The sequence below is a fragment of the Ranitomeya imitator genome, chromosome 7 (genome assembly GCF_032444005.1).
Source record: "Ranitomeya imitator isolate aRanImi1 chromosome 7, aRanImi1.pri, whole genome shotgun sequence".
NCBI classification, from domain to species: Eukaryota; Metazoa; Chordata; class Amphibia; order Anura; family Dendrobatidae; genus Ranitomeya; species Ranitomeya imitator.
In genome coordinates this window covers 81,501,645-81,527,445 of record NC_091288.1, presented here as the reverse complement: position 1 = coordinate 81,527,445, position 25,801 = coordinate 81,501,645, and the positions used below count along the sequence as shown (strand labels likewise).

Below are 25,801 nucleotides of genomic sequence, written 5' to 3'. Positions count from 1 at the left end.
GGTAACCAGGGTAAACATCGGGTTACTAAGCGCGGCCCTGCGCTTAGTAACCCGATGTTTACCCTGGTTACCCGGGGACTTCGGCATCGTTGGTCGCTGGAGAGCTGTCTGTGTGACAGCTCTCCAGCGACCACACAACGACTAAACAGCGACGCTGCAGCGATCGGCATCGTTGTCTATATCGCTGCAGCGTCGCTTAATGTGACGGTACCTTTATTCTTAAAACTGACCCAGCCTACCTACTAAAAGTGGTGTCGCATTTCCATAGATCTCAGGAGACCTCCCTCCCTTCCTTTTGTCCCAATCCCAAGAACAAAGAAGAGAGAGTATTTCATACATTAGATGTCAGAAGTTGCCTAATCCAATACCTAGTGGCCACATGAGAGTGTAGGCAGGATAGGTCTATCTTTGAGTGCTTTCAGGGACCTCGAAAGGGGCAAAAATCTTCTATGGGCACGTTGGCGAGATGGATAAGGGACGCCATCACCCTATCATACTCCTCACGTGGGGTGGCCGCTCAGTCGACAAGGGCAGTGTCAGCCTTCTGGGCAGAAAGAGCTAGTGCCTCAATTGAGCAGATATGTAGAGACGCTACGTGGTCTTCCCCCTTTACATTCTTCAATCACTATCTGCTGGACCTAGCTTCTTCTTCAGACCTTACTTTTGGTATAAGGGTCCTGGAAGCGGTGGTCCCTCCCTAATGATACATTCTCTGCAATTCTCTTTGTGGTGCCATCATGGGGGAAGGAGAAAAACGTTACAAGTAAGGAACTATGTCTTTTGTCTGCAAATAAAGTGAACCTTTTATCTGTATTATTTCTCACTCTTTTAGAAACTGAAGGAGGTAAACTCAAATTGCATAAAAGATGTGTTCTTTTGTTTTCCATTTGTTTCTTTAGTGGATCTCCATACACTTAGGGCCTGAAATGTTGTATGTAAAGCCATTGTATCTTCATGGTTACTTGAAGAAAGACTATATTGTCCCCTTATTATAATCCTCATTGCTTTCAATGAGTGAAAAACGCTGAAAGAAGTGACATGCTGCATTTTGCAAAAACGCAACGTGTGAACATAGCATAAGGTGGCTGCAGATGCATCATTCTACAGCATGCCAGTCATAGCACTATCTCACCGATCTGAGCTGGTGGGAAAGAGAAACAACCAACTTTACAACAATTTTCTCCGAAATATTCAGCAGGGGCGGGTCATTTTGTCAGCAGGGGCGGGTCATTTTGTCAGCAGGGGCGGGTCAATTTGTCTGGAGGTCACTTGATTTTTTTTTTTGTCTCCCTATGGTAAGTTTATGCCATTATTGGCATATAAATTGTTGTGAATTCTGTGGCAGAGCTCCCTCCTGTGGTCACAGGTGGTACTTCGGCTGATTCTCTCTGTGAGCTTCCGTTGGTGGAGGAAAGGTACTGCGGCTTCTGAGTTTCCTTCCTCAGGTGATATGGTGAAGTCGTTGGGTGCTGCTCTATTTAACTCCACCTAGTGCCTTGGTCCTGGCCTCCAGTCAATGTTCTAGTATTGGACTTGTTTCCTCCTGGATCGTTCCTGTGGCCTGCTGCTCTGCATAGCTAAGTTCCGCTTTGCTATTTTGTTTGCTGTTTTTTTCTGTCCAGCTTGTCTATTTGTTTTTTTCTGCTTACTGGAAGCTCTGGGACGCAGAGGGTGTACCTCCGTGCTGTTAGTTCGGTACGGAGGGTCTTTTTGCCCCCTTTGCGTGGTTTTTGTAGGGTTTTGTGTTGACCGCATAGTTACCTTTCCTATCCTCGCTCTGTTCAGAAAGTCGGGCCTCACTTTGCTAAATCTATTTCATCTCTACGTTTGTCTTTTCATCTTAACTCACAGTCATTACATGTGGGGGCTGCCTTTTCCTTTGGGGTATTTCTCTGAGGCAAGGTAGGCTTATTTTCTATCTTCAGGCTAGCTAGTTTCTCAGGCTGTGCCGAGTTGCATAGGGAGCGTTAGGCGCAATCCACGGCTGCCTCTAGTGTGGTTGGAGAGGATTAGGGATTGCGGTCAGCAGAGTTCCCACGTCTCAGAGCTCGTTCTATGTTTTTGGGTTATTGTCAGGTCACTGTATGTGCTCTGACCTCTATGTCCATTGTGGTACTGAATTACCTTATCATAACAGTACTGGAGGCCCAAAGTACTAATGATTTTCAATAGAGGGAAAAAAGAAGTTCTGAGACCATTTTTTTTTCTCTACACTGTGTTTTGCCTTTTTTTTCCCCTAGACATTTGGGTGGTTCAGGACACAGGTGTAGCGATGGACATTAAAGGTCTGTCTTCATGTGTGGATCAGCTCACGGCAAGAGTACAAAATATTCAAGACTTTGTGGTTCAGAATTCTATGTTAGAACCGAGAATTCCTATTCCTGATTTGTTTTTTGGAGATAGAACTAAATTTCTGAGTTTCAAAAATAATTGTAAACTATTTCTAGCTTTGAAACCTCGCTCCTCTGGTGATCCAGTTCAACAAGTTAGGATCATTATTTCTTATTTACGTGGCGACCCTCAGGACTGGGCATTTTCTCTTGCGTCAGGAGATCCTGCATTAAGTAATATCGATGCGTTTTTCCTGGCTCTCGGATTGCTGTACGATGAACCTAATTCAGTGGATCAGGCAGAGAAAAATTTGCTGGCTGTGTGTCAGGGTCAGGATGAGATAGAGGTATATTGTCAGAAATTTAGAAAGTGGTCCGTGCTCACTCAATGGAATGAAGGTGCGCTCGCAGCTATTTTCAGAAAGGGTCTCTCTGAAGCCCTTAAGGATGTCATGGTGGGATTTCCTATGCCTGCTGGTCTGAATGAGTCTATGTCTTTGGCCATTCAGATCGGTTGACGCTTGCGTGAGCCTAAATCTGTGCACCATTTGGCGGTATTACCTGAGCTTAAACCTGAGCCTATGCAGTGCAATAGGACTTTGACCAGAGTTGAACGGCAAGAACACAGACGTCTGAATGGGCTGTGTTTCTACTGTGGTGATTCCACTCATGCTATCTCTGATTGTCCTAAGCGCACTAAGCGGTTCGCTAGGTCTGCCACCATTGGTACGGTACAGTCAAAATTTCTTCTGTCCGTTACCTTGATCTGCTCTTTGTCATCGTATTCCGTCATGGCATTTGTGGATTCAGGCGCTGCCCTGAATTTGATGGACTTGGAGTATGCTAGGCGTTGTGGGTTTTTCTTGGAGCCCTTGCAGTGTCCTATTCCATTGAGAGGAATTGATGCTACGCCTTTGGCCAAGAATAAGCCTCAGTACTGGACCCAGCTGACCATGTGCATGGCTCCTGCACATCAGGAGGTTATTCGCTTTCTGGTGTTGCATAATCTGCATGATGTGGTCGTGTTGGGGTTGCCATGGCTACAAGTCCATAATCCAGTATTAGATTGGAAATCCATGTCTGTGTCCAGCTGGGGTTGTCAGGAGGTACATGGTGATGTCCCATTTCTGACTATTTCGTCATCCACCCCTTCTGAGGTTCCAGAGTTCTTGTCTGATTACCGGGATGTATTTGATGAGCCCAAGTCCGATACCCTACCTCCACATAGGGATTGTGATTGTGCTATCGATTTGATTCCTGGTAGTAAATTCCCAAAAGGTCGACTGTTTAATTTGTCTGTGCCTGAGCACGCCGCTATGCGGAGTTATGTGAAGGAGTCCTTGGAGAAGGGGCATATTCGCCCGTCATCGTCGCCATTGGGAGCAGGGTTCTTTTTTGTAGCCAAGAAGGATGGTTCGCTGAGACCTTGTATAGATTACCGCCTTCTAAATAAGATCACGGTTAAATTTCAGTACCCCTTGCCGTTGTTATCTGATTTGTTTGCTCGGATTAAGGAGGCTAGTTGGTTCACCAAGATAGATCTTCGTGGTGCGTATAATCTTGTGCGTATTAAATGAGGCGATGAATGGAAAACTGCATTTAATACGCCCGAGGGCCATTTTGAGTATCTAGTAATGCCATTCGGACTTGCCAATGCTCCATCAGTGTTTCAGTCCTTTATGCATGACATCTTCCGAGAGTACCTGGATAAATTCCTGATTGTGTACTTGGATGACATTTTGATCTTCTCGGATGATTGGGAGTCTCATGTGAAGTAGGTCAGAACGGTGTTTCAGGTCCTGCGTGCTAATTCTTTGTTTGTGAAGGGATCAAAGTGTCTCTTTGGTGTTCAGAAGGTTTCATTTTTGGGGTTCATCTTTTCCCCTTCTACTATCGAGATGGACCCTGTTAAGGTCCAAGCCATCCATGATTGGACTCAGCCGACATCTCTGAAAAGTCTGCAAAAGTTCCTGGGCTTTGCTAATTTTTATCGTCGCTTCATCTGCAATTTTTCTAGTATTGCTAAACCATTGACCGATTTGACCAAGAAGGGTGCTGATGTGGTCAATTGGTCTTCTGCTGCTGTGGAAGCTTTTCAAGAGTTGAAGCGTCGTTTTTCTTCTGCCCCTGTGTTGTGTCAACCAGATGTTTCGCTTCCATTCCAGGTCGAGGTTGATGCTTCTGAGATTGGAGCAGGGGCTGTTTTGTCGCAGAGAAGTTCTGATTGCTCGGTGATGAAACCATGCGCCTTCTTTTCCAGGAAGTTTTCGCCTGCTGAGCGAAATTATGATGTGGGCAATCGAGAATTGCTGGCCATGAAGTGGGCATTCGAGGAGTGGCGTCATTGGCTTGAAGGAGCTAAGCATCGCGTGGTGGTCTTGACTGATCATAAGAACTTGACTTATCTCGAGTCTGCCAAGCGCTTAAATCCTAGACAGGCTCGTTGGTCGTTGGTTTTTGCCCGTTTTGACTTTGTGATTTCGTACCTTCCGGGCTCTAAAAATGTGAAGGCGGATGCTCTGTCTAGGAGTTTTGTGCCCGACTCTCCGGGTTTGTCTGAGCCGGCTGGTATCCTCAAAGAGGGAGTAATTGTGTCTGCCATCTCCCCTGATTTGCGGCGGGTGCTGCAAAAATTTCAGGCTAATAAACCTGATCGTTGCCCAGCGGAGAAGCTGTTTGTCCCTGATAGGTGGACGAATAAAGTTATCTCTGAGGTTCATTGTTCGGTGTTGGCTGGTCATCCTGGAATCTTTGGTACCAGAGAGTTAGTGGCTAGATCCTTTTGGTGGCCATCTCTGTCGCGGGATGTGCGTTCTTTTGTGCAGTCCTGTGGGATTTGTGCTCGGGCTAAGCCCTGCTGTTCTCGTGCCAGTGGGTTGCTTTTGCCCTTGCCGGTCCCGAAGAGGCCTTGGACACATATCTCTATGGATTTTATTTCAGATCTTCCCGTCTCTCAAAAGATGTCAGTCATTTGGGTGGTCTGTGATCGCTTCTCTAAGATGGTCCATTTGGTACCCTTGTCTAAATTACCTTCCTCCTCTGATTTGGTGCCATTGTTCTTCCAGCATGTGGTTCGTTTACATGGCATTCCAGAGAATATCGTTTCTGACAGAGGTTCCCAGTTTGTTTCGAGGTTTTGGCGAGCCTTTTGTGGTAGGATGGGCATTGACTTGTCTTTTTCCTCGGCTTTCCATCCTCAGACTAATGGCCAGACCGAACGAACCAATCAGACCTTGGAAACATATCTGAGATGCTTTGTTTCTGCTGATCAGGATGACTGGGTGTCCTTTTTGCCTTTGGCTGAGTTCGCCCTTAATAATCGGGCCAGCTCGGCTACCTTGGTTTCGCCGTTTTTCTGCAACTCTGGGTTCCATCCTCGTTTCTCTTCAGAGCAGGTTGAGTCTTCGGACTGTCCTGGTGTGGATACTGTGGTGGACAGGTTGCAGCAGATTTGGACTCATGTAGTGGACAATTTGACCTTGTCCCAGGAGACGGCTCAACGTTTCGCTAATCGCAGACGCTGTGTAGGTCCTCGACTTCGTGTTGGGGATTTGGTTTGGTTATCTTCTCGTCATATTCCTATGAAGGTTTCCTCTCCTAAGTTTAAACCTCGTTTCATTGGTCCGTATAGGATTTCTGAGGTTCTTAATCCTGTGTCTTTTCGTCTGACCCTTCCAGATTCTTTTTCCATACATAACGTATTCCATAGGTCATTGTTGCGGAGATACGTTGCTCCTATGGTTCCATCTGTTGATCCTCCTGCCCCGGTTTTGGTGGAGGGGGAGTTGGAGTATATTGTGGAGAAGATTTTGGATTCTCGTGTTTCAAGACGGAAACTCCAGTATCTGGTTAAGTGGAAGGGTTATGCTCAGGAAGATAATTCCTGGGTCTTTGCCTCTGATGTCCATGCCCCTGATCTTGTTCGTGCCTTTCATGTGGCTCATCCTGGTCGTCCTGGGGGCTCTGGTGAGGGTTCGGTGACCCCTCCTCAAGGGGGGGGGTACTGTTGTGAATTCTGTGGCAGAGCTCCCTCCTGTGGTCACAGGTGGTACTTCGGCTGATTCTCTGTGAGCTTCCGTTGGTGGAGGAAAGTGGTACTGCGGCTTCTGAGTTTGCTTCCTCAGGTGATGTGGTGAAGTCATTGGGTGCTGCTCTATTTAACTCCACCTAGTGCCTTGGTCCTGGCCTCCAGTCAATGTTCTAGTATTGGACTTGTTTCCTCCTGGATCGTTCCTGTGGCCTGCTGCTCTGCATAGCTAAGTTCCGCTTTGCTATTTTGTTTGCTGTTTTTTTCTGTCCAGCTTGCCTATTTGTTTTTTTCTGCTTGCTGGAAGCTCTGGGACGCAGAGGGTGTACCTCCGTGCCGTTAGTTCGGTACGGAGGGTCTTTTTGCCCCCTTTGCGTGGTTTTTGTAGGGTTTTGTGTTGACCGCATAGTTACCTTTCCTATCCTCGCTCTGTTCAGAAAGTCGGGCCTCACTTTGCTAAATCTATTTCATCTCTACGTTTGTCTTTTCATCTTAACTCACAGTCATTACATGTGGGGGCTGCCTTTTCCTTTGGGGTATTTCTCTGAGGCAAGGTAGGCTTATTTTCTATCTTCAGGCTAGCTAGTTTCTCAGGCTGTGCCGAGTTGCATAGGGAGCGTTAGGCGCAATCCACGGCTGCCTCTAGTGTGGTTGGAGAGGATTAGGGATTGCGGTCAGCAGAGTTCCCACGTCTCAGAGCTCGTTCTATGTTTTTGGGTTATTGTCAGGTCACTGTATGTGCTCTGACCTCTATGTCCATTGTGGTACTGAATTACCTTATCATAACATAAATAGAGCTGAGGATTGCCTGTATAATCGTGTACGGGGCTGAGATCATGGTAGTGTTATAAAGAAATATGAGTTACTCCATATGAAGTGGTGTCTCCACTGGACACTTTTTCCTACAGGTTTGGTGGCTCAGAGTTAAGTGAGAGCAATTTTGTCTGGTCCATTTTTAGGGATTGCCTTTCTCCTCTGTTTTTTTGTGTTGTTCTAATACACACAAAGGAAATACACATTTGTGTAACAAAACAATTGTAATTGCAATAATTTTCCTGGAGAAATACTTCATTTTCTGGAACAATTTAAAGTAAGCCAACATGTTAGGTCATGACTGTATATATAGATATATACATTTATAGATATATATGTGCGTATAAGTAATATGACGACCTTGATTATGGATAGGATGTGATAGATAAACATGGATGGGTAGATAGATCAAAGTTAGATAAAGAAATATATATAGATACCTCCACCATGTTATAGATATCCCCAACCATTTTCTTAGTATGTGAAGCCATGTCCCTCGTTCAGCCGACCTGTCCGGTCGGAATGACGGTCCCATCTATAAGATGGCTGCAGATATAGAATTTTACAACCAGACAATCATAGCGCTTGCTCATCGATATATGCAAATGAGCTGGTGGGGAAAAAAAAGAACCAACGGCTTTTTCAATGAATTTTTTGTAAATATACAGCAGGAGCTGGTCATTTTGTCAGCAGATCACTTTTGATTTTTTTTTTAAGTCGCCCTAAGTGAAACATTTATGCTATTACTAGCTTGTAAATAGTGCTGAGGTTTGCCTGTATAATTGTTTGTGGTGCTGAGGTCATGATGGTAGTATCACTGAAGCTAGGTTAGCTTCACGATATATCTCTCCGCTGCACTTTTTCCTACTCGTTTTGTCGCTCAGAGCTTAGTGACGGGCGCAGCGCTGGGGTTGTAGTTTCAAATTACGGTATCCCCTTTTTATTTGGTTTCAGATTTGATTTTCGTATTGCCCACACCTGTTATTTGCTACAGGTGGGTTTGAACGAGCATCACATGCTTGAAATAAAGTTGTTTACCCACAATTTTGGAAAGTATAAACAATTTTGTCTGGTTCATTTTTAGGGTTTTGGGTGAAATTATGTCCAATTTGCCTTTTTCCTCTTTTTTTTGTGCTGCTCTAATACACACAAAGGAAATAAACGTGTATAGCAAAACAAGTGTAATTGCGATTAATTTTCCTTGAGAAAATTTAAAGTGAGCCAACATGTTAGGTTATGATGACTGTATACGGTATATACCATATATACTCGTGTAAAAGCCAAGGCACCTAATTTTACCACAAAAAACTGGGACAAACTTATTGACTTGAGTATAAGGCTAGGGTGGGAAACGCAGCAGCTACTGGTAAATTTCAAAAATAAAAATAGATACCAATAAAATTACATTAATTGAGACATAGGCCCCATAAGATGCTCCATACAAAATATGCCCCATATAATGCTCCATAAAGTTGATGATGGCCCATAAGATGCTCCATACAAAAATATGCCCCATATAATGCTCCATAAAGTTGATGATGGCCCTCATAATATGCTTCATACAAAAATATGCCCCATATATTGCTCCATAAAGTTGATGATTGCGCCATAAGATGCTCCATACAAAAATATGCCCCATATAATACTACATAAAGTTGATGATGGGCCCCATATAATGCTCATATAATGCTCAATAATGCAGTTTATACTGATCACATACCCTATATAGCTGCTGCTGCAATAACAATCCCTGTGCCCGACGAGCGCCGTTTCGCTAAAGTGCTATATATATTTATATATATATATATATATATATATATATATATATATATACACAGTACGGACCAAAAGTTTGGACACACCTCATTTAAAGATTTTTCTGTATTTTCATGAAAATTATTCATTCACACTGAAGGCATCAAAACTATGAATTAACACATGTGGAATTATATACTTAACAAAACAGTGTGAAACAACTGAAAATATGTCCTATATTCTAGGTTCTTCAAAGTAGCCACCTTTTGCTTTGATGACTGCTTTGCACACTTTTGGCATTCTCTTCAAGAGGTAGTCACCGGGAATGGTCTTCCAACAATCTTGAAGGAGTTCACAGGGATGCTTAGCACTTGTTGGCCCTTTTGCCTTCACTCTGCGGTCCAGCTCACCACAAACCATCTTGATTGGGTTCAGGTCTGGTGTCAGTGGAGGCCAGGTCATCTGGCGTAGCACCCCATCACTCTCCTTCTTGGTCAGATAGCCCTTACACAGCCTGGAGGTGTGTTTGGGGTCATTGTCCTGTTGAAAAATAAATAATGGTCCAACTAAACGCAAATCGGATGGAATAGCATGCGCTGCAAGATGCTGTGGTAGCCATGCTGGTTCAGTATGCCTTCAATTTTGAATAAATCCCCAACAGTGTCACCAGCAAAGCACCCCCACACCATCACACCTCCTCCTTCATGCTTCACGGTGGGAACCAGGCATGTAGAATCCATCCGTTCACCTTTTCTGAGTCGCACAAAGACACGGTGTTTGTGACCAAAGATCTCAAATTTGGACTCATCAGACCAAAGCACAGATTTCCACTGGTCTAATGTCCATTCCTTGTGTTCTTTAGCCCAAACAAGTCTCTTCTGCTTGTTGTCTGTCCTTAGCAGTGGTTTCCTAGCAGCTATTTTACCATGAAGGCCTGCTGCACAAAGTCTCCTCTTAACAGTTGTTATAGAGATGTTTCTGCTGCTAGAACTCTGTGTGGCATTGACCTGGTCCCTAATCTGAGCTGCTGTTAACCTGCGATTTCTGAGGCTGGTGACTCCGATAAACTTATCCTCAGAAGCAGAGGTGACTCTTGGTCTTCCTTTCCTGGGGTGTGAGCAAGATTCTTTGTAGCGCTTAATGGGTTTTGCCACTGCACTTAGGGACACTTTCAAAGTTTGCCCAATTTTTAAGACTGACTGACCTTCATTTCTTAAAGTAATGATGGCCACTCGTTTTCCTTTACTTAGCTGCTTTTTTCTTGCCATAATACAAATTCTAACAGTCTATTCAGTAGGACTATCAGCTGTGTATCCATCAGACTTCTGCTCCACACAACTGATGGTCCCAGGTCCCAACCCCATTTATAAGGCAAGAGATCCCACTTATTAAACCTGACAGGGCACACCTGTGACGTGAAAACCATTCCCGGTGACTACCTCTTGAAACTCATCAAGAGAATGCCAAGAGTGTACAAAGCAGTCATCAAAGCAAAAGGTGGCGACTTTGAATAGCCTAGAATTTAAGATATAATTTCAGTTGTTTCACACTTTTTTGTTAAGTATATAATACCACATGTGTTAATTCATAGTTTTGATGCCTTCAGTGTGAATGTACAATTTTCAGTCATGAAAATACAGAACAAATCTTTAAAGGAGATAATATATATATAGATAGATAGATAGATAGATAGATAGATAGATAGATAGATAGATACACACAGGGCCGGCTCCAGGTTTTTGAGGGCCCCGGGCGAAAGAGTCTCAGTGGGCCCCCCCCCTTTAACACATACCCGATTTATGATGCACAGATATGGCAGAGAAATGTATAGTACAATGCCAGATTTCACTTCTTACATGAGTGACAGCTATTGTAAATTCTGCAGTGTATATATACAGGACAGGAGGAGTGGTACTGTGCAGTGTATATATACAAGAGGAAAGGTGCTGTGCAGTGTATATATACAGGAGAGGTGCTGTGCAATGTATACATACAGGAGGAAAGGTGCTGTGCAGTGTATATATACAGGGGGAAAGGTGCTGTGCAGTGTATATATACAGGAGAGGTGCTGTGCAGTGTCGTGAGCAGGGCGTTGTATCAGAAAATCTTTTCTGTTTTGAGTTTTTCTATGAAACAAAGACTTTTCTACATAAACAACGTTGTTTGGTTTTGCGGCCCTAACAGATCTGTGCTACAAAGTAACATCGCTCGGGCATTAATGAGGGACCTGATGCTGAATCCTTTCCACAAACCCTAATGACCCAATTAGTGCCCCGTCATTAGAAGCTCATTAAACGCCTCCCTGTCCCGAGCAATCATGTACAGTATGGGGGGATCCTGCAGCCCACCCGTGACTGCTCCATACCATACACTGCCCTCTGTCGCTCTCACTATCTATTATCCTGTGCATTTCTCCTTCATCGTTACCCCATGTTACACTTGTCACCCCCCACTACAGAGTAGCAGGGCAGCCAATGTCACCCCCTCCCGGGCTCTAATGGCAGCAGGAAATGTCTGCTCCTCTATTGGGTTGGAACCTGATTTAATCAAGGAATAATGTGGATTTGTTGCCGGTGGCTGCAGGGGAAGGGTTAAGTGATGCCATGTCCTTGGTGGGAGCAGTGGCAGCTGCTGGGACCTGGACAGACACAACCAATGTTGCTGTGACTGCACAGTGTGACCTGGAGGAGAGAAGCTGAGACTCCGGAGCAGAAATCACCCACATGCCAGCACTGGGCAGAGTCCCTCCAGTCACCAGCATGGGGCCACGGGGCCCCAACCTACAGCCCACATGGCAGCAGCTCCCCTTCCTCCTGGCATCTGGTTAACCCCATTTATGCGGGTCAGATTGTTATATTTAAGGTTTAGCAATAACCTTCATACAGATGGGAAGGGGTTAAGCTTCTTCCTACCCCACTGGTGCAGGTTTGGTGCAGCATGCATGTATTCTGGGGTTCTGGGAGAGCTGGGTGGCTGCAGGCTGCACCCCACCAGCTGCTCCTCCAGACATCACCCACATTTTTAGGCAGCAGAGACAGACAGCAGCAGACTGAGCCACAGGACCAACTGCAATTATTGCTGGATACCTTTGCACTCTGGTAGGACTAGCTCCTCCGGAATCTTCCTGATAAGTTCAGCTCAGCAGCACTGTCTGCAGCCAGCCAGGGGCCAGAGCAGAGAACGTGCTCTCTCCGCCCACAAACAGTCACGCTGGCTGCCTTCTCTTAACCCCTATGTGTGCCTGCCTGGCTGCACTGACTGAGTGAGAAGATGCTTGTGTCAGAGCTGGCACATAGGGGTTAAGAGAACGCAGCCAGCAGTGACTTTGTGGGCGGAGAGAGCATGTTATCTCCTGCTCTGCTCTCCCAGCTGCTAGTGGGCCCCCCTTTCTTCCCAAGGCCCCGGCATTTGCCCGCTGTGCCGGGTGCTGACGCCGGCCCTGGATACACACACAGTCATGGCCAAAACTATTGACACCACTGCAATTCTGTCAGATAATACTCATTTTCTTCCTGAAAATGATTGCAAACAAATTCTTTGGTATCATTATCTTCATTTAATTTGTCTTAAATGAAAAAAAATAAAAGAGAATGAAGCAAAAAGCAAAACATTGATAATTTCACACAAAACTCCAAAAATGGGCAAGACAAAAGTATTGGCACCCTCAGCCTAATACTTGGTTGCACAACCTTTAGCCAAAATAACTGCGACCAACCGCTTCCGGTTACCATCAATGAGTTTCTTACAATTCTCTGCTGGAATTTTAGACCATTCTTCTTTGGCAAACTGCTCCAGGTCCCTGATATTTGAAGGGTGCCTTCTCCAAACTGCCATTTTTAGATCTCTCCACAGGTGATCTATGGGATTCAGGTCTGGACTCATTGCTGGCCACCTTAGAAGTCTCCAGTGCTTTCTCTCAAACCATTTTCTAGTGCTTTTTGAAGTGTGCTTTGGGTCATTGTCCTGCTGGAAGACCCATGACCTCTGAGGGAGACCCAGCTTTCTCACACTGGGCCCTACATTATGCTGCAAAATTTGTTGGTAGTCTTTAGACTTCATAATGCCATGCACACGGTCAAGCAGTCCAGTGCCAGAGGCAGCAAAGCAACCCCAAAACATCAGGGAACTTCCGCCATGTTTGACTGTAGGGACTGTGTTCTTTTCTTTGAATGTGGTGCAGGTGGTTGGGCATCTAGGAAATAGCGACCACAATATTGTACAGTTTCACCTGTCTTTCACTAGGGGGACTTGTCAGGGAGTCACAAAAACACTGAACTTTAGGAAGGCAAAGTTTGACCAGCTTAGAGATGCCCTTAATCTGGTAGACTGGGACAATATCCTCAGAAATGAGAATACAGATAATAAATGGGAAATGTTTAAGAACATCCTAAATAGGCAGTGTAAGCGGTTTATACCTTGTGGGAATAAAAGGACTAGAAATAGGAAAAACCCAATGTGGCTAAACAAAGAAGTAAGACAGGCAATTAACAGTAAAAAGAAAGCATTTGCACTACTAAAGCAGGATGGCACCATTGAAGCTCTAAAAAACTATAGGGAGAAAAATACTTTATCTAAAAAACTAATTAAAGCTGCCAAAAAGGAAACAGAGAAGCACATTGCTAAGGAGAGTAAAACTAATCCCAAACTGTTCTTCAACTATATCAATAGTAAAAGAATAAAAACTGAAAATGTAGGCCCCTTAAAAAATAGTGAGGAAAGAATGGTTGTAGATGACGAGGAAAAAGCTAACATATTAAACACCTTCTTCTCCACGGTATTCACGGTGGAAAATGAAATGCTAGGTGAAATCCCAAGAAACAATGAAAACCCTATATTAAGGGTCACCAATCTAACCCAAGAAGAGGTGCGAAACCGGCTAAATAAGATTAAAATAGATAAATCTCCGGGTCCGGATGGCATACACCCACGAGTACTAAGGGAACTAAGTAATGTAATAGATAAACCATTATTTCTTATTTTTAGGGACTCTATAGCGACAGGGTCTGTTCCGCAGGACTGGCGCATAGCAAATGTGGTGCCAATATTCAAAAAGGGCTCTAAAAGTGAACCTGGAAATTATAGGCCAGTAAGTCTAACCTCTATTGTTGGTAAAATATTTGAAGGGTTTCTGAGGGATGTTATTCTGGATTATCTCAATGAGAATAACTGTTTAACTCCATATCAGCATGGGTTTATGAGAAATCGCTCCTGTCAAACCAATCTAATCAATTTTTATGAAGAGGTAAGCTATAGGCTGGACCACGGTGAGTCATTGGACGTGGTATATCTCGATTTTTCCAAAGCGTTTGATACCGTGCCGCACAAGAGGTTGGTACACAAAATGAGAATGCTTGGTCTGGGGGAAAATGTGTGTAAATGGGTTAGTAACTGGCTTAGTGATAGAAAGCAGAGGGTGGTTATAAATGGTATAGTCTCTAACTGGATCGCTGTGACCAGTGGGGTACCGCAGGGGTCAGTATTGGGACCTGTTCTCTTCAACATATTCATTAATGATCTGGTAGAAGGTTTACACAGTAAAATATCGATATTTGCAGATGATACAAAACTATGTAAAGCAGTTAATACAAGAGAAGATAGTATTCTGCTACAGATGGATCTGGATAAGTTGGAAACTTGGGCTGAAAGGTGGCAGATGAGGTTTAACAATGATAAATGTAAGGTTATACACATGGGAAGAAGGAATCAATATCACCATTACACACTGAACGGGAAACCACTGGGTAAATCTGACAGGGAGAAGGACTTGGGGATCCTAGTTAATGATAAACTTACCTGGAGCAGCCAGTGCCAGGCAGCACTGCTCTTTGCGTCTGGAGGAGAGAAGGTTTTTCCACCAACATAGAAGAGGATTCTTTACTGTTAGGGCAGTGAGAATCTGGAATTGCTTGCCTGAGGAGGTGGTGATGGCGAACTCAGTCGAGGGGTTCAAGAGAGGCCTGGATGTCTTCCTGGAGCAGAACAATATTGTATCATACAATTATTAGGTTCTGTAAAAGGACGTAGATCTGGGGATTTATTATGACGGAATATAGGCTGAACTGGATGGACAAATGTCTTTTTTCGGCCTTACTAACTATGTTACTATGTTACTATGAATGCCTCTTTTTTTTCTCCTGTAAACTCTATGTTGATGCCTTTGCCCAAAAAGCTCTATTTTCGTCTCATCTGACCAGAGACCATTCTTCCAAAACGTTTGAGGCTTTTTTCAAGTACGTTTTGGCAAACTCCAGCCTGGCTTTTTTATGTCTCGGGGTAAGAAGTGGAGTCTTCCTGGGTCTCCTACCATACAGTCCCTTTTCATTTAGACGCCGACGGATAGTACGGGTTGACACTGTTGTACCCTCGGACTGCAGGGCAGCTTGAACTTGTTTGTATGTTAGTCGAGGTTCTTTATCCAACATCTGCACAATCTTGCGTTGAAATCTCTTGTCAATTTTTCTTTTCCGTCCACATATAGGGAGGTTAGCCACAGTGCCATGGGCTTTAAACTTCTTGATGACACTGCGCACGGTAGACACAGGAAGATTCAGGTCTTTGGAGATGGACTTGTAGCCTTGAGATTGCTCATGCTTCCTCACAATTTGGTTTCTCAAGTCCTCAGACAGTTCTTTGGTCTTCTTTCTTTTCTCCATGCTCAATGTGGTACACACAAGGACACAGGACAGAGGTTGAGTCAACTTTAATCCATGTCAACTGGCTGCAAGTGTGATTTAGTTATTGCCAACCCCTGTTAGGTGCCACAGGTAAGTTACAGGTGCTGTTAATTACACAAATTAGAGAAGCATCCCATGATTTTTCGAACAGTGCCAATACTTTTGTCCACCCCTTTTTGATGTTTGGTGTGGAATTATATCCAATTTGGCTTTAGGACAATTCTATTTGTGTTTTCTCATTTAAGACAAATTAAATGAAGATAATAATACCAAATAACTTGTGTTTGCAATAATTTTCAGGAAGAAAATGAGTAATATCTGACAGAATTGCAGGGGTGTCAATACTTTTGGCCATGACTGTGTGTGTGTGTGTGTGTGTGTGTATGTATGTGTGTGTATAATATATATATATATATATATATTTATATATATATATATATATATATATACATACACACACACACGTATACACACATGTATACACATACATATAAAGGAAAACAGCACAAAAATTAAAGAAAAACGGACTTTAATACCTGAATGGCGCGGCAACGTTTCGGATATGGTATCCTTTCTCAAGTATATATATATATATTGGGCACCCCTATTAACCCCTTCCCGACCTTTGACGCATACGCTGCGTCATGAAAGTCGGTGCCATTCCGACCCATGACGCAGCATATGCGTCATGGAAAGATCGCGTCCCTGCAGGCCGGGTGAAAGGGTTAACTCCCATTTCACCCGATCTGCAGGGACAGGGGGAGTGGTAGTTTAGCCCAGGGGGGGTGGCTTCACCCCCCCCCCCCCCCCCGTGGCTACGATCGCTCTGATTGGCTGTTGAAAGTGAAACTGCCAATCAGAGCGATTTGTCATATTTCACCTAAAAAACTGGTGAAATATTACAATCCAGCCATGGCCGATGCTGCAATATCATCGGCCATGGCTGGAAACACTAATGTACTTTTTCATTTTTACGGATCAATTTGTGAAGCACCTGGGGGTTTAAAGGGCTCACTATGCATCTAGATAAGTTCCTTGGGGCGTCTAGTTTCCAAAATGGGGTCACTTGTGGGGGAGCTCCAATTTTTAGGCACACAGGGGCTCTCCAAACGTGACATGGTGTCTGCTAAAGAGTGCAGCCAATTTTTCATTCAAAAAGTCAAATGGCGCTCCTTCCCTTCCAAGCCCTGCCGTGCGCTTAAACAGTGGTTTACCCCCACATATGAGGTATCAGCGTACTCAGGACAAATTGGACAACAACTTTCGTTGTTCAGTTTCTCCTTTTAACATTGGGAAAATAAAAAAATTGTTGCTGAAAAATCATTTTTGTGACTAAAAAGTTAAATGTTCATTTTTTCCTTCCATGTTGCTTCTGCTGCTGTGAAGCACCTGAAGGGTTAATAAACTTCTTGAATGTGGTTTTGTGCACCTTGAGGGGTGCAGTTTTTAGAATGGTGTCACTTTTGGGTATTTTCAGCCATATAGACCCCTCAAACTGACTTCAAATGTGAGGTGGTCCCTAAAAAAAAATGGTTTTGTAAATTTCGTTGTAAAAATGAGAAATTGCTGGTAAAATTTTAACCCTTATAACTTCCTAGCAAAAAAAAATTTTGTTTCCAAAATTGTGCTGATGTAAAGTAGACATGTGGGTAATGTTATTTATTAACTATTTTGTGTCACATAACTCTCTGGTTTAACAGAATAAAAATTCAAAATGTGAAAATTGCGAAATTTTCAAAATTTTCTCCAAATTTCCGTTTTTATCACAAATAAACACAGAATTTATTGACCTAAATTTACCACTAACATGAAGCCCAATATGTCACGAAAAAACAATCTCAGAACCGCTAGGATCCGTTGAAGCGTTCCTGAGTTATTACCTCATAAAGGGACACTGGTCAGAATTGCAAAAAACGGCAAGGTCTTTAACCCCTTACCGGCATCGGACGTACTATACCGTCCGAGGTCAGCTCCCCTGCTTTGATGCAGGGCTCCGTGGTGAGCCCGCATCAAAGCCGGGACATGTCAGCTGTTTTGAACAGCTGACATGTGCCCGTAATAGGCGCGGGCAGAATCGCGATCTGCCCGCACCTATTAACTAGTTAAATGCCGCTGTCAAGCGCAGACAGCGGCATTTAACTACCGCTTCCGGCCGGGCGGCCGGAAATGACGTCATCGCCGACCCCCGTCACATGATCGGGGGTCGGCGATGCTTGTATATTGTAACCATAGAGGTCCTTGAGACCTCTATGGTTACTGATTGCCGGTGGCTGTGAGCGCCACCCTGTGGTCGGCGCTCACAGCACACCTCCATTTCTGCTACATAGCAGCGATCAGCAGATCGCTGCTATGTAGCAGAGCCGATCGTGCTGTGCCAGCTTCTAGCCTCCCATGGAGGCTATTGAAGCATGGCAAAAGTTTAAAAAAAAAGTTTAAAAAAATGTGAAAAAAATAAAAAAAACATAAAAGTTTAAATCACCCCCCTTTCGCCCCAATCAAAATAAATCAATAAAAAAAATATCAAATCTACGCATATTTGGTATCGCCGCGCTCAGAATCGCCCGATCTATCAATTAAAAAAAAGTATTAACCTGATCGCTAAACAGCGTAGCGGGAAAAAAATTGAAAACGCCAGAATTACGTTTTTTTGGTCGCCGCGACATTGCATTAAAATGCAATAACGGGCGATCAAAAGAACGTATCTGCACCGAAATGCTATCATTAAAAACGTCATCTCGGCATGCAAAAAATAAGCCCTCAACCGACCCCAGTTCATGAAAAATGGAGACGCTAAGAGTATCGGAAAATGGCGCAATTTTTTTTTTTTTTTTAGCAAAGTTTGGAATTTTTTTTCACCACTCAGATAAAAAATAACCTAGTCATGTTTGGTGTCTATGAACTCGTACTGACCTGGAGAATCATAATGGCAGGTCAGTTTTAGCATTTAGTGAACCTAGCAAAAAAGCCAAACAAAAAACCAATGTGGGATTGCACTTTTTTTGCAATTTCACCGCACTTGGAATTTTTTTCCCATTTTCTAGTACACGACATGCTAAAACCAATGATGTCGTTCAAAAGCACAACTCGTCCCGCAAAAAATAAGCCCTCACATGGCCAAATTGACGGAAAAATAAAAAAGTTATGACTCTGGGAAGGAGGGGAGCGAAAAACGAACACGGAAAAACGAAAAATCCCCTGGTCACGAAGGGGTTAAGGTCAAAATAGGCTGGGTCATGAAGGGGTTAATCTTAAGCTTAATGTTTTATAAAAATTGTTTTTTTGGCAACAGCTATTTCAGTTTCATACATCTAATAACTGTTGGACACAGTAATGTTTTCTGCCTTGAAATGAGGTTTATTGTACTAACAGAAAATGTGCAATCTGCATTCAAACAAAATTTGACAGGTGCATAAGTATGGACACCCCACCAGAAAAGTGACATTAATCTGGCTATGATTGGGAGACCGACCACCCCTGCCGTCTAGCTTGTAAGCACTGCACTGAAGCTGGCTATGATTGGGAGACCGACCATTGCTGCCGTCTAGCTTGTAAGCGCTGTGCTGAAGCTGGCTGTGATTGGGAGACCGACCACCACTGCCGTCTAGCTTGTAAGCACTGCACTGAAGCTGGCTATGATTGGGAGACCGACCACCGCTGCCGTCTAGCTTGTAAGCACTGCACTGAAGCTGGCTATGATTGGGAGACCGACCACCGCTGCCGTCTAGCTTGTAAGCACTGCACTGAAGCTGGCTATGATTGGGAGACCGACCACCGCTGCCGTCTAGCTTGTAAGCACTGCACTGAAGCTGGCTATGATTGGGAGACCGACCACCGCTGCCGTCTAGCTTGTAAGCGCTGTGCTGAAGCTGGCTATGATTGGGAGACCGACCACCGCTGCCGTCTAGCTTGTAAGCACTGCACTGAAGCTGGCTATGATTGGGAGACCGACCACCCCTGCCGTCTAGCTTGTAAGCACTGCACTGAAGCTGGCTATGATTGGGAGACCGACCACCGCTGCCGTCTAGCTTGTAAGCACTGCACTGAAGCTGGCTATGATTAGGAGATAGCAGCGTGCTCCAGCGATCCTATCCAGCTTTATAACGGTGCTTACAGGCTCAAAATAAAAGAGCTTGTACGCACTGCATATGTTTTGCTATCTAGCAGTGGTGTTCGGTCTCCAAGGCAACGAGCTGTAAAGAAAAGAAAAGTGTTCCTATTTCAAGAACGGATGAAAATTTTAATAATCAGTAAATTGCTGAATTGCTTGTATTTATAAGTAGTATCCGCCAATATCCATTGACGAAGAAGAGAATAACTCCTTAAAGTCTTTAGGGCTAAGCTGTAATATCGAACATGGATCAGTGGCATGCTGGTTCTGAAAAAAATATCTTTATTTAATTTTTTACCAGTTTTGGACAGCGGGTTATTTTGTGGTCATTTGAAGAGAATACCTCCAGCAGGTCTTCCCATGGAGACGGCGGTTTTTGATTTTTATCATTTTTCTTTCTGGCAGGCGCTAGTCGGAGAGAAAGCTTGTTACCAATCGATAAGCAATTATGGTGGGCAGATATTCTACTTGGGAACTAAGGTATGTACATATACCACATCTTTCTAAAATGGCTGGAAAGTATTTCCATTCTGTACCTCGGTAAGTTTGTTTTTCGCTGATGTGTTAATCTTTGTTTGCTTTTTATGCTTCTCTTGCTGTTACTTTAAGACTGATCATTTCCTGCCTCTTGCTCTTTCCTCTGCCTCTTTCATTTTTTCTCACATCAAATCTGACTTCCTTGTTCCTAGCCCCAATCTCACAGTTTGTCTCTTCCTTCTACAGTCGGTACACGCTATGATGCTGAGGAACTGGCGAGAGGTGAGCGGTGCGAGCCTTTAATGTCATACATTTCCTGTTCTAGGTCACCTTTTACTTCAACGTAGAATCCAGATATAGAATTATTTCAGCCCCGTTATATGGCACGGGCTACACAGTACAATCTCACGCTGGAAATATTGTTGAAAGAACAAACCTTACCTAAAAAATGGATTACTGGTCTTTTTATGTATCTAATGTAGAACTAAAAAGACCATCAGCTGAAGTTTCCAGTTAAAGTGATTATCCAGGACTATTTATTTTTTTACTATGGGTCTAAGAACTATTGAATGGTTGCTACCTACCTGCCTGTTCTACCCGGCGCCAACTCAGAGGGGTCACGGATCGCTCCAGACAGCGATTCTGCTGCTCCACGTCAGTACAGCAGCTTTTAGTCTTTCGGGCTGCTCTGTTGGTGGGGTTTGACTTCCGGTGTCATGCTGATTGACAGCCTCCACATAGTTATGTAGCGGGGAACCGGCTGTCGATCAGCATGACACCAGCAGCCACACCCCATCAACTTATTGAGCGGAAGAGAAGTCACCGCTCTGTCGATGTGACGTCACCGGAAGGTGCAGAATCGCTTGCAGAGGCGGTCTGTGACCACTCTGAGCCGGGGGGCAGAACAGGCAGGCAGTTAGCAATACCTGGCTATTAGTTCTTAGGCCCATAGTAAAATATAAATAAATAAATAAAAAATAGCCTCAAATAATTCCTTTAAATAAAGCTTAAATGCTTAAAATGTAATAACATAACCTTCCTGTATTCTACGTTCCGCAAATATTGTGGGTCTCTGGATAATGGTTCACCCTTGGTGACTCCATGGGGGAAATTATTTGAACTGGTGCAAGTTAAAAGTTCAGCAGTTTTCAATAGCAACCATTAAAGTTGGGCAAATTTGAAAAGTGGAATTACTTTGGTTGCTCTCGACAGCTTCTCAACTTTTCTACCCATAACTATCCCATTATGTAATTCTGTTCATGGAAGTGACAGACTGTTATCATATAACTTTTTTTGTGAAAGTTACAAAATGTTCCTTCGCTACATTTCAGAGAGTAGATCATCTGCTGAAGCAGGACTGCAACAATGAAGCCTTAGCTTTAGCATGGTCGTTTCATGAAGGGAAAGCAAAAGCAGTTGTTGGTAAGTAAGGACACAAATGTGACGAGTATCAGAGATAAACCCGGTTATATTTATAAAGTGACCAGCGCCTTGGACTTGTCTAATGGGGATATTCAGTGTCTGCAAAAAATGAAAGCTATGTTGTACGTAACCAGTATGATTTTTCTTTCTGTAGGTTTGAGCAGTCTGATTTTTCTCTCTGTAGGTCTGAGCAGTCTGATTTTTCTCTCGGTAGGTCTGAGCAGTCTGATTTTTCTCTCGGTAGGTCTGACCAGTCTGATTTTTCTCTCTGTAGGTCTGAGCAGTCTGATTTTTCTCTCTGTAGGTCTGAGCAGTCTGATTTTTCTCTCGGTAGGTCTGAGCAGTTTGATTTTTCTCTCTGTAGGTCTGAGCAGTCTGATTTTTCTCTCTGTAGGTCTGAGCAGTTTGATTTTTCTCTCTGTAGGTCTGAGCAGTCTGATTTTTCTCTCTGTAGGTCTGAGCAGTCTGATTTTTCTCTCTGTAGGTCTGAGCAGTTTGATTTTTTATCTCTGTAGGTCTGAGCAGTTTGATTTTTCTCTCTGTAGGTCTGAGCAGTTTGATTTTTCTCGCTGTAGGTCTGAGCAGTTTGATTTTTCTCTCTGTAGGTCTGAGCAGTTTGATTTTTCTCTCTGTAGGTCTGAGCAGTCTGATTTTTCTCTCTGTAGGTCTGAGCAGTCTGATTTTTCTCTCTGTAGGTCTGAGCAGTCTGATTTTTCTCTCTGTAGGTCTGAGCAGTTTGATTTTTCTCTCTGTAGGTCTGAGCAGTTTGATTTTTCTCGCTGTAGGTCTGAGCAGTTTGATTTTTCTCTCTGTAGGTCTGAGCAGTTTGATTTTTCTCTCTGTAGGTCTGAGCAGTCTGATTTTTCTCTCTGTAGGTCTGAGCAGTTTGATTTTTCTCTCTGTAGGTCTGACCAGTCTGATTTTTCTCTCTGTAGGTCTGAGCAGTCTGATTTTTCTCTCTGTAGGTCTGAGCAGTCTGATTTTTCTCTCTGTAGGTCTGAGCAGTTTGATTTTTCTCTCTGTAGGTCTGAGCAGTCTGATTTTTATCTCTGTAGGTCTGAGCAGTTTGATTTTTTATCTCTGTAGGTCTGAGCAGTTTGATTTTTCTCTCTGTAGGTCTGAGCAGTTTGATTTTTCTCTCTGTAGGTCTGAGCAGTCTGATTTTTCTCTCTGTAGGTCTGAGCAGTCTGATTTTTCTCTCTGTAGGTCTGAGCAGTCTGATTTTTCTCTCTGTAGGTCTGAGCAGTTTGATTTTTTATCTCTGTAGGTCTGAGCAGTTTGATTTTTATCTCTGTAGGCCTGAGCAGTCTGATATTTTTCTATCTGCAGGTCTGAGCAGTTTGATTTTTCTCTCTGTAGGTCTGAGCAGTTTGATTTTTCTCTCTGTAGGTCTGAGCAGTCTGATTTTTCTCTCTGTAGGTCTGAGCAGTCTGATTTTTCTCTCTGTAGGTCTGAGCAGTCTGATTTTTCTCTCTGTAGGTCTGAGCAGTTTGATTTTTTATCTCTGTAGGTCTGAGCAGTTTGATTTTTATCTCTGTAGGCCTGAGCAGTCTGATATTTTTCTATCTGCAGGTCTGAGCAGTTTGATTTTTCTCTCTGTAGGTCTGAGCAGTTTGATTTTTCTCTCTGTAGGTCTGAGCAGTCTGATTTTTCTCTCGGTAGGTCTGAGCAGTCTGATTTTTCTCTTGGTAGGTCTGACCAGTCTGATTTTTCTCTCTGTAGGTCTGAGCAGTCTGATTTTTCTCTCTGTAGGTCTGAGCAGTCTGATTTTTCTCTCGGTAGGTCTGAGCAGTCTGATTTTTCTCTCTGTAGGTCTGAGCAGTCTGATTTTTCTCTCTGTAGGTCTGAGCTGTCTGATTTTTCTCTCTGTAGGTCTGAGCAGTCTGATTTTTCTCTCGGTAGGTCTGACCAGTCTGATTTTTCTCTCTGTAGGTCTGAGCAGTCTGATTTTTCTCTCTGTAGGTCTGAGCAGTCTGATTTTTCTCTCTGTAGGTCTGAGCAGTCTGATTTTTCTCTCTGTAGGTCTGAGCAGTCTGATTTTTCTCTCTGTAGGCCTGAGCAGTCTGATTTTTCTCTCTGTAGGTCTGAGCAGTCTGATTTTTCTCTCTGTAGGTCTGAGCAGTCTGATTTTTCTCTCTGTAGGTCTGAGCAGTCTGATTTTTCTCTCTGTAGGTCTGAGCAGTCTGATTTTTCTCTCTGTAGGTCTGAGCAGTCTGATTTTTCTCTCTGTAGGTCTGAGCAGTCTGATTTTTCTCTCTGTAGGTCTGAGCAGTCTGATTTTTCTCTCTGTAGGTCTGAGCAGTCTGATTTTTCTCTCGTAGGTCTGTCAGGAGATCCAACGAAAAGGAGAAGCGTGGTGGCTGATAAGGTAAGATTGTATCATGTAAAACAGGAAGGATATTGAACAGTAAACTTGATTAAAGAGAATTAAAACACATAAAATATATGAAGTAAAAGAAATGTGAATTATAATAAATTCAAACACATATACAATGGTTAATCTTTTTCAGATATTTCATTAAAATCCAATTTGTGTGGTACATTCACCATTACATTATGAGCCAAGTACATGGTAGTGTGCAATTAAAGGTTTGTTCTGGACTTTGATATTAAAGGCCTCTTTGTTAGGAGCGGAGTTGAAGCACCCGGTGTTCACACTACACAGTGTACGGAGCTGTGGTTTTCTGTCTTTACATATCATGTACATCTGCCAAGGGCTGGGATGAGGGTTAGATGGGGTAGGCACCCAGCTAGAGCGCTACTGCCTGCCTCCCTGAGGGGGGCGCACTTTGGGGGAAAAATGCCATTTGACGTTGCTGAATGCCTGCGGCCGCCTGGCATCTTTCTCTAGCCGCAGGTATTCAGCACAGTGACAGCTGAGGAGCGGGCACACGGGAGCAGTGTCAGTCACTGACACCGCTCACCCACATCTCTGCCTGCGCCGGTCCATTTCTCCCAATTGTATTTGCGTCTATATGAGGTTAATTCAATTGCTGTGAGTGCCACCTGAGATCGGAGCAGAGCAGCTGTAATCATCCCCCTACTCCTCCGGGAACGCCAGCAGAGGGTAGCCACTTCCAGCCTGTGCACTGAAGGAGATGGCGTCCGCAGGGGACGTCAGATGCAGTGATGCCATCGTGCCATCCAGTGCTCACTGCTGCACTTCATGGAAAAGGAGACGGCGGCTGCAGTGTACAGGGAGCCAGTGAAAGGGGAGTATAATCTTTTTTTTCCTCATTAATTTAAAGGGGCTGTCCACTATGTTGTCTAATGCCCTCACGGATTTAAACCTTGTAAAGAAGTATCTTTGTAAATACCTCTTGTCCTCTCTGCCTGTGAGCGGCGCCATCACTGACTGCTCACTCGGCATCATGTGACCCCGGCTCCAGCTGCCGCAGATGTCTCGTCAAGTTCCAGAATGCCTTGCATCACCCGGGTGTGACCGAGTCGTATGCACCCCTCCTGATTGACTGGGCTGTGGGCGGAGTTTCACCGCACGTCACAGCCCAGTATCCAGCGCGCGTTTGTGGCTAATGAAAGCAGAGCAGAGAGGGAAGGCGCACACTGGATAATGGCCTGTTACATGCAGTGAAACTACGCCCACGGCCCAGTCAATCAGCAGGGGTGCACGCGGCTGGGTAATGCCCGGGTGATGGAAAGGATTCTGGACGTGACATCAGTGAATGTCAGCGGCGGCTGCAACCAGGGTCACGTGATGTTGAGTCAGCGATAGCGCCACTCACAGGCGCAGATGACAACAAGAGGTATTTACAAAAATACTTCTATACAAGGTTTAAATCGGCAGGAGCATTATACAACATAGTGGGAAAACACTTTAATGGATGGGGGTCATCACAAGAGGGGCAATGGGGATACTATACTGTGTGAATCTGGCTGTGGGGGAGTATTTCACTATGGGGTATATATTATACTGGGGGCTAGCCATGTGGTGCATTATACTTGGGGCTGACTGTGGGGGACCATCACTGTGGGGGTACATTATACTGAGGCCTATCACACTATAGGGTGCATATTTTATAGGGGGCTGGCTGGGGTATTATACTGTATGTAAGTGTCCATGAGGGCCATTACACTGTATTGGTGACTGGGTCGCGATAATATTGTATGTGGTGCTGTAGGTCTTACTATATATGGGGGCTGTGGTGGTGACCATACTATGCAATGGGGAGCTGTG

General features: G+C 44.1%; 1 protein-coding gene across 1 annotated transcript in view; it reads left to right on the top strand.

Annotated features, from left to right (window-relative positions):
* Nucleotides 1-25,801, top strand: part of VPS8 (VPS8 subunit of CORVET complex) — a 252,427-nt gene that overhangs the window by 70,195 nt on the left and 156,431 nt on the right. The window contains exons 16-19 of the mRNA XM_069733555.1: nucleotides 20,113-20,187; nucleotides 20,431-20,466; nucleotides 21,516-21,606; nucleotides 23,928-23,974. Coding sequence (XP_069589656.1) covers nucleotides 20,113-20,187; nucleotides 20,431-20,466; nucleotides 21,516-21,606; nucleotides 23,928-23,974 — 249 coding nt within the window. The remainder of the gene's footprint in view (nucleotides 1-20,112; nucleotides 20,188-20,430; nucleotides 20,467-21,515; nucleotides 21,607-23,927; nucleotides 23,975-25,801) is intronic.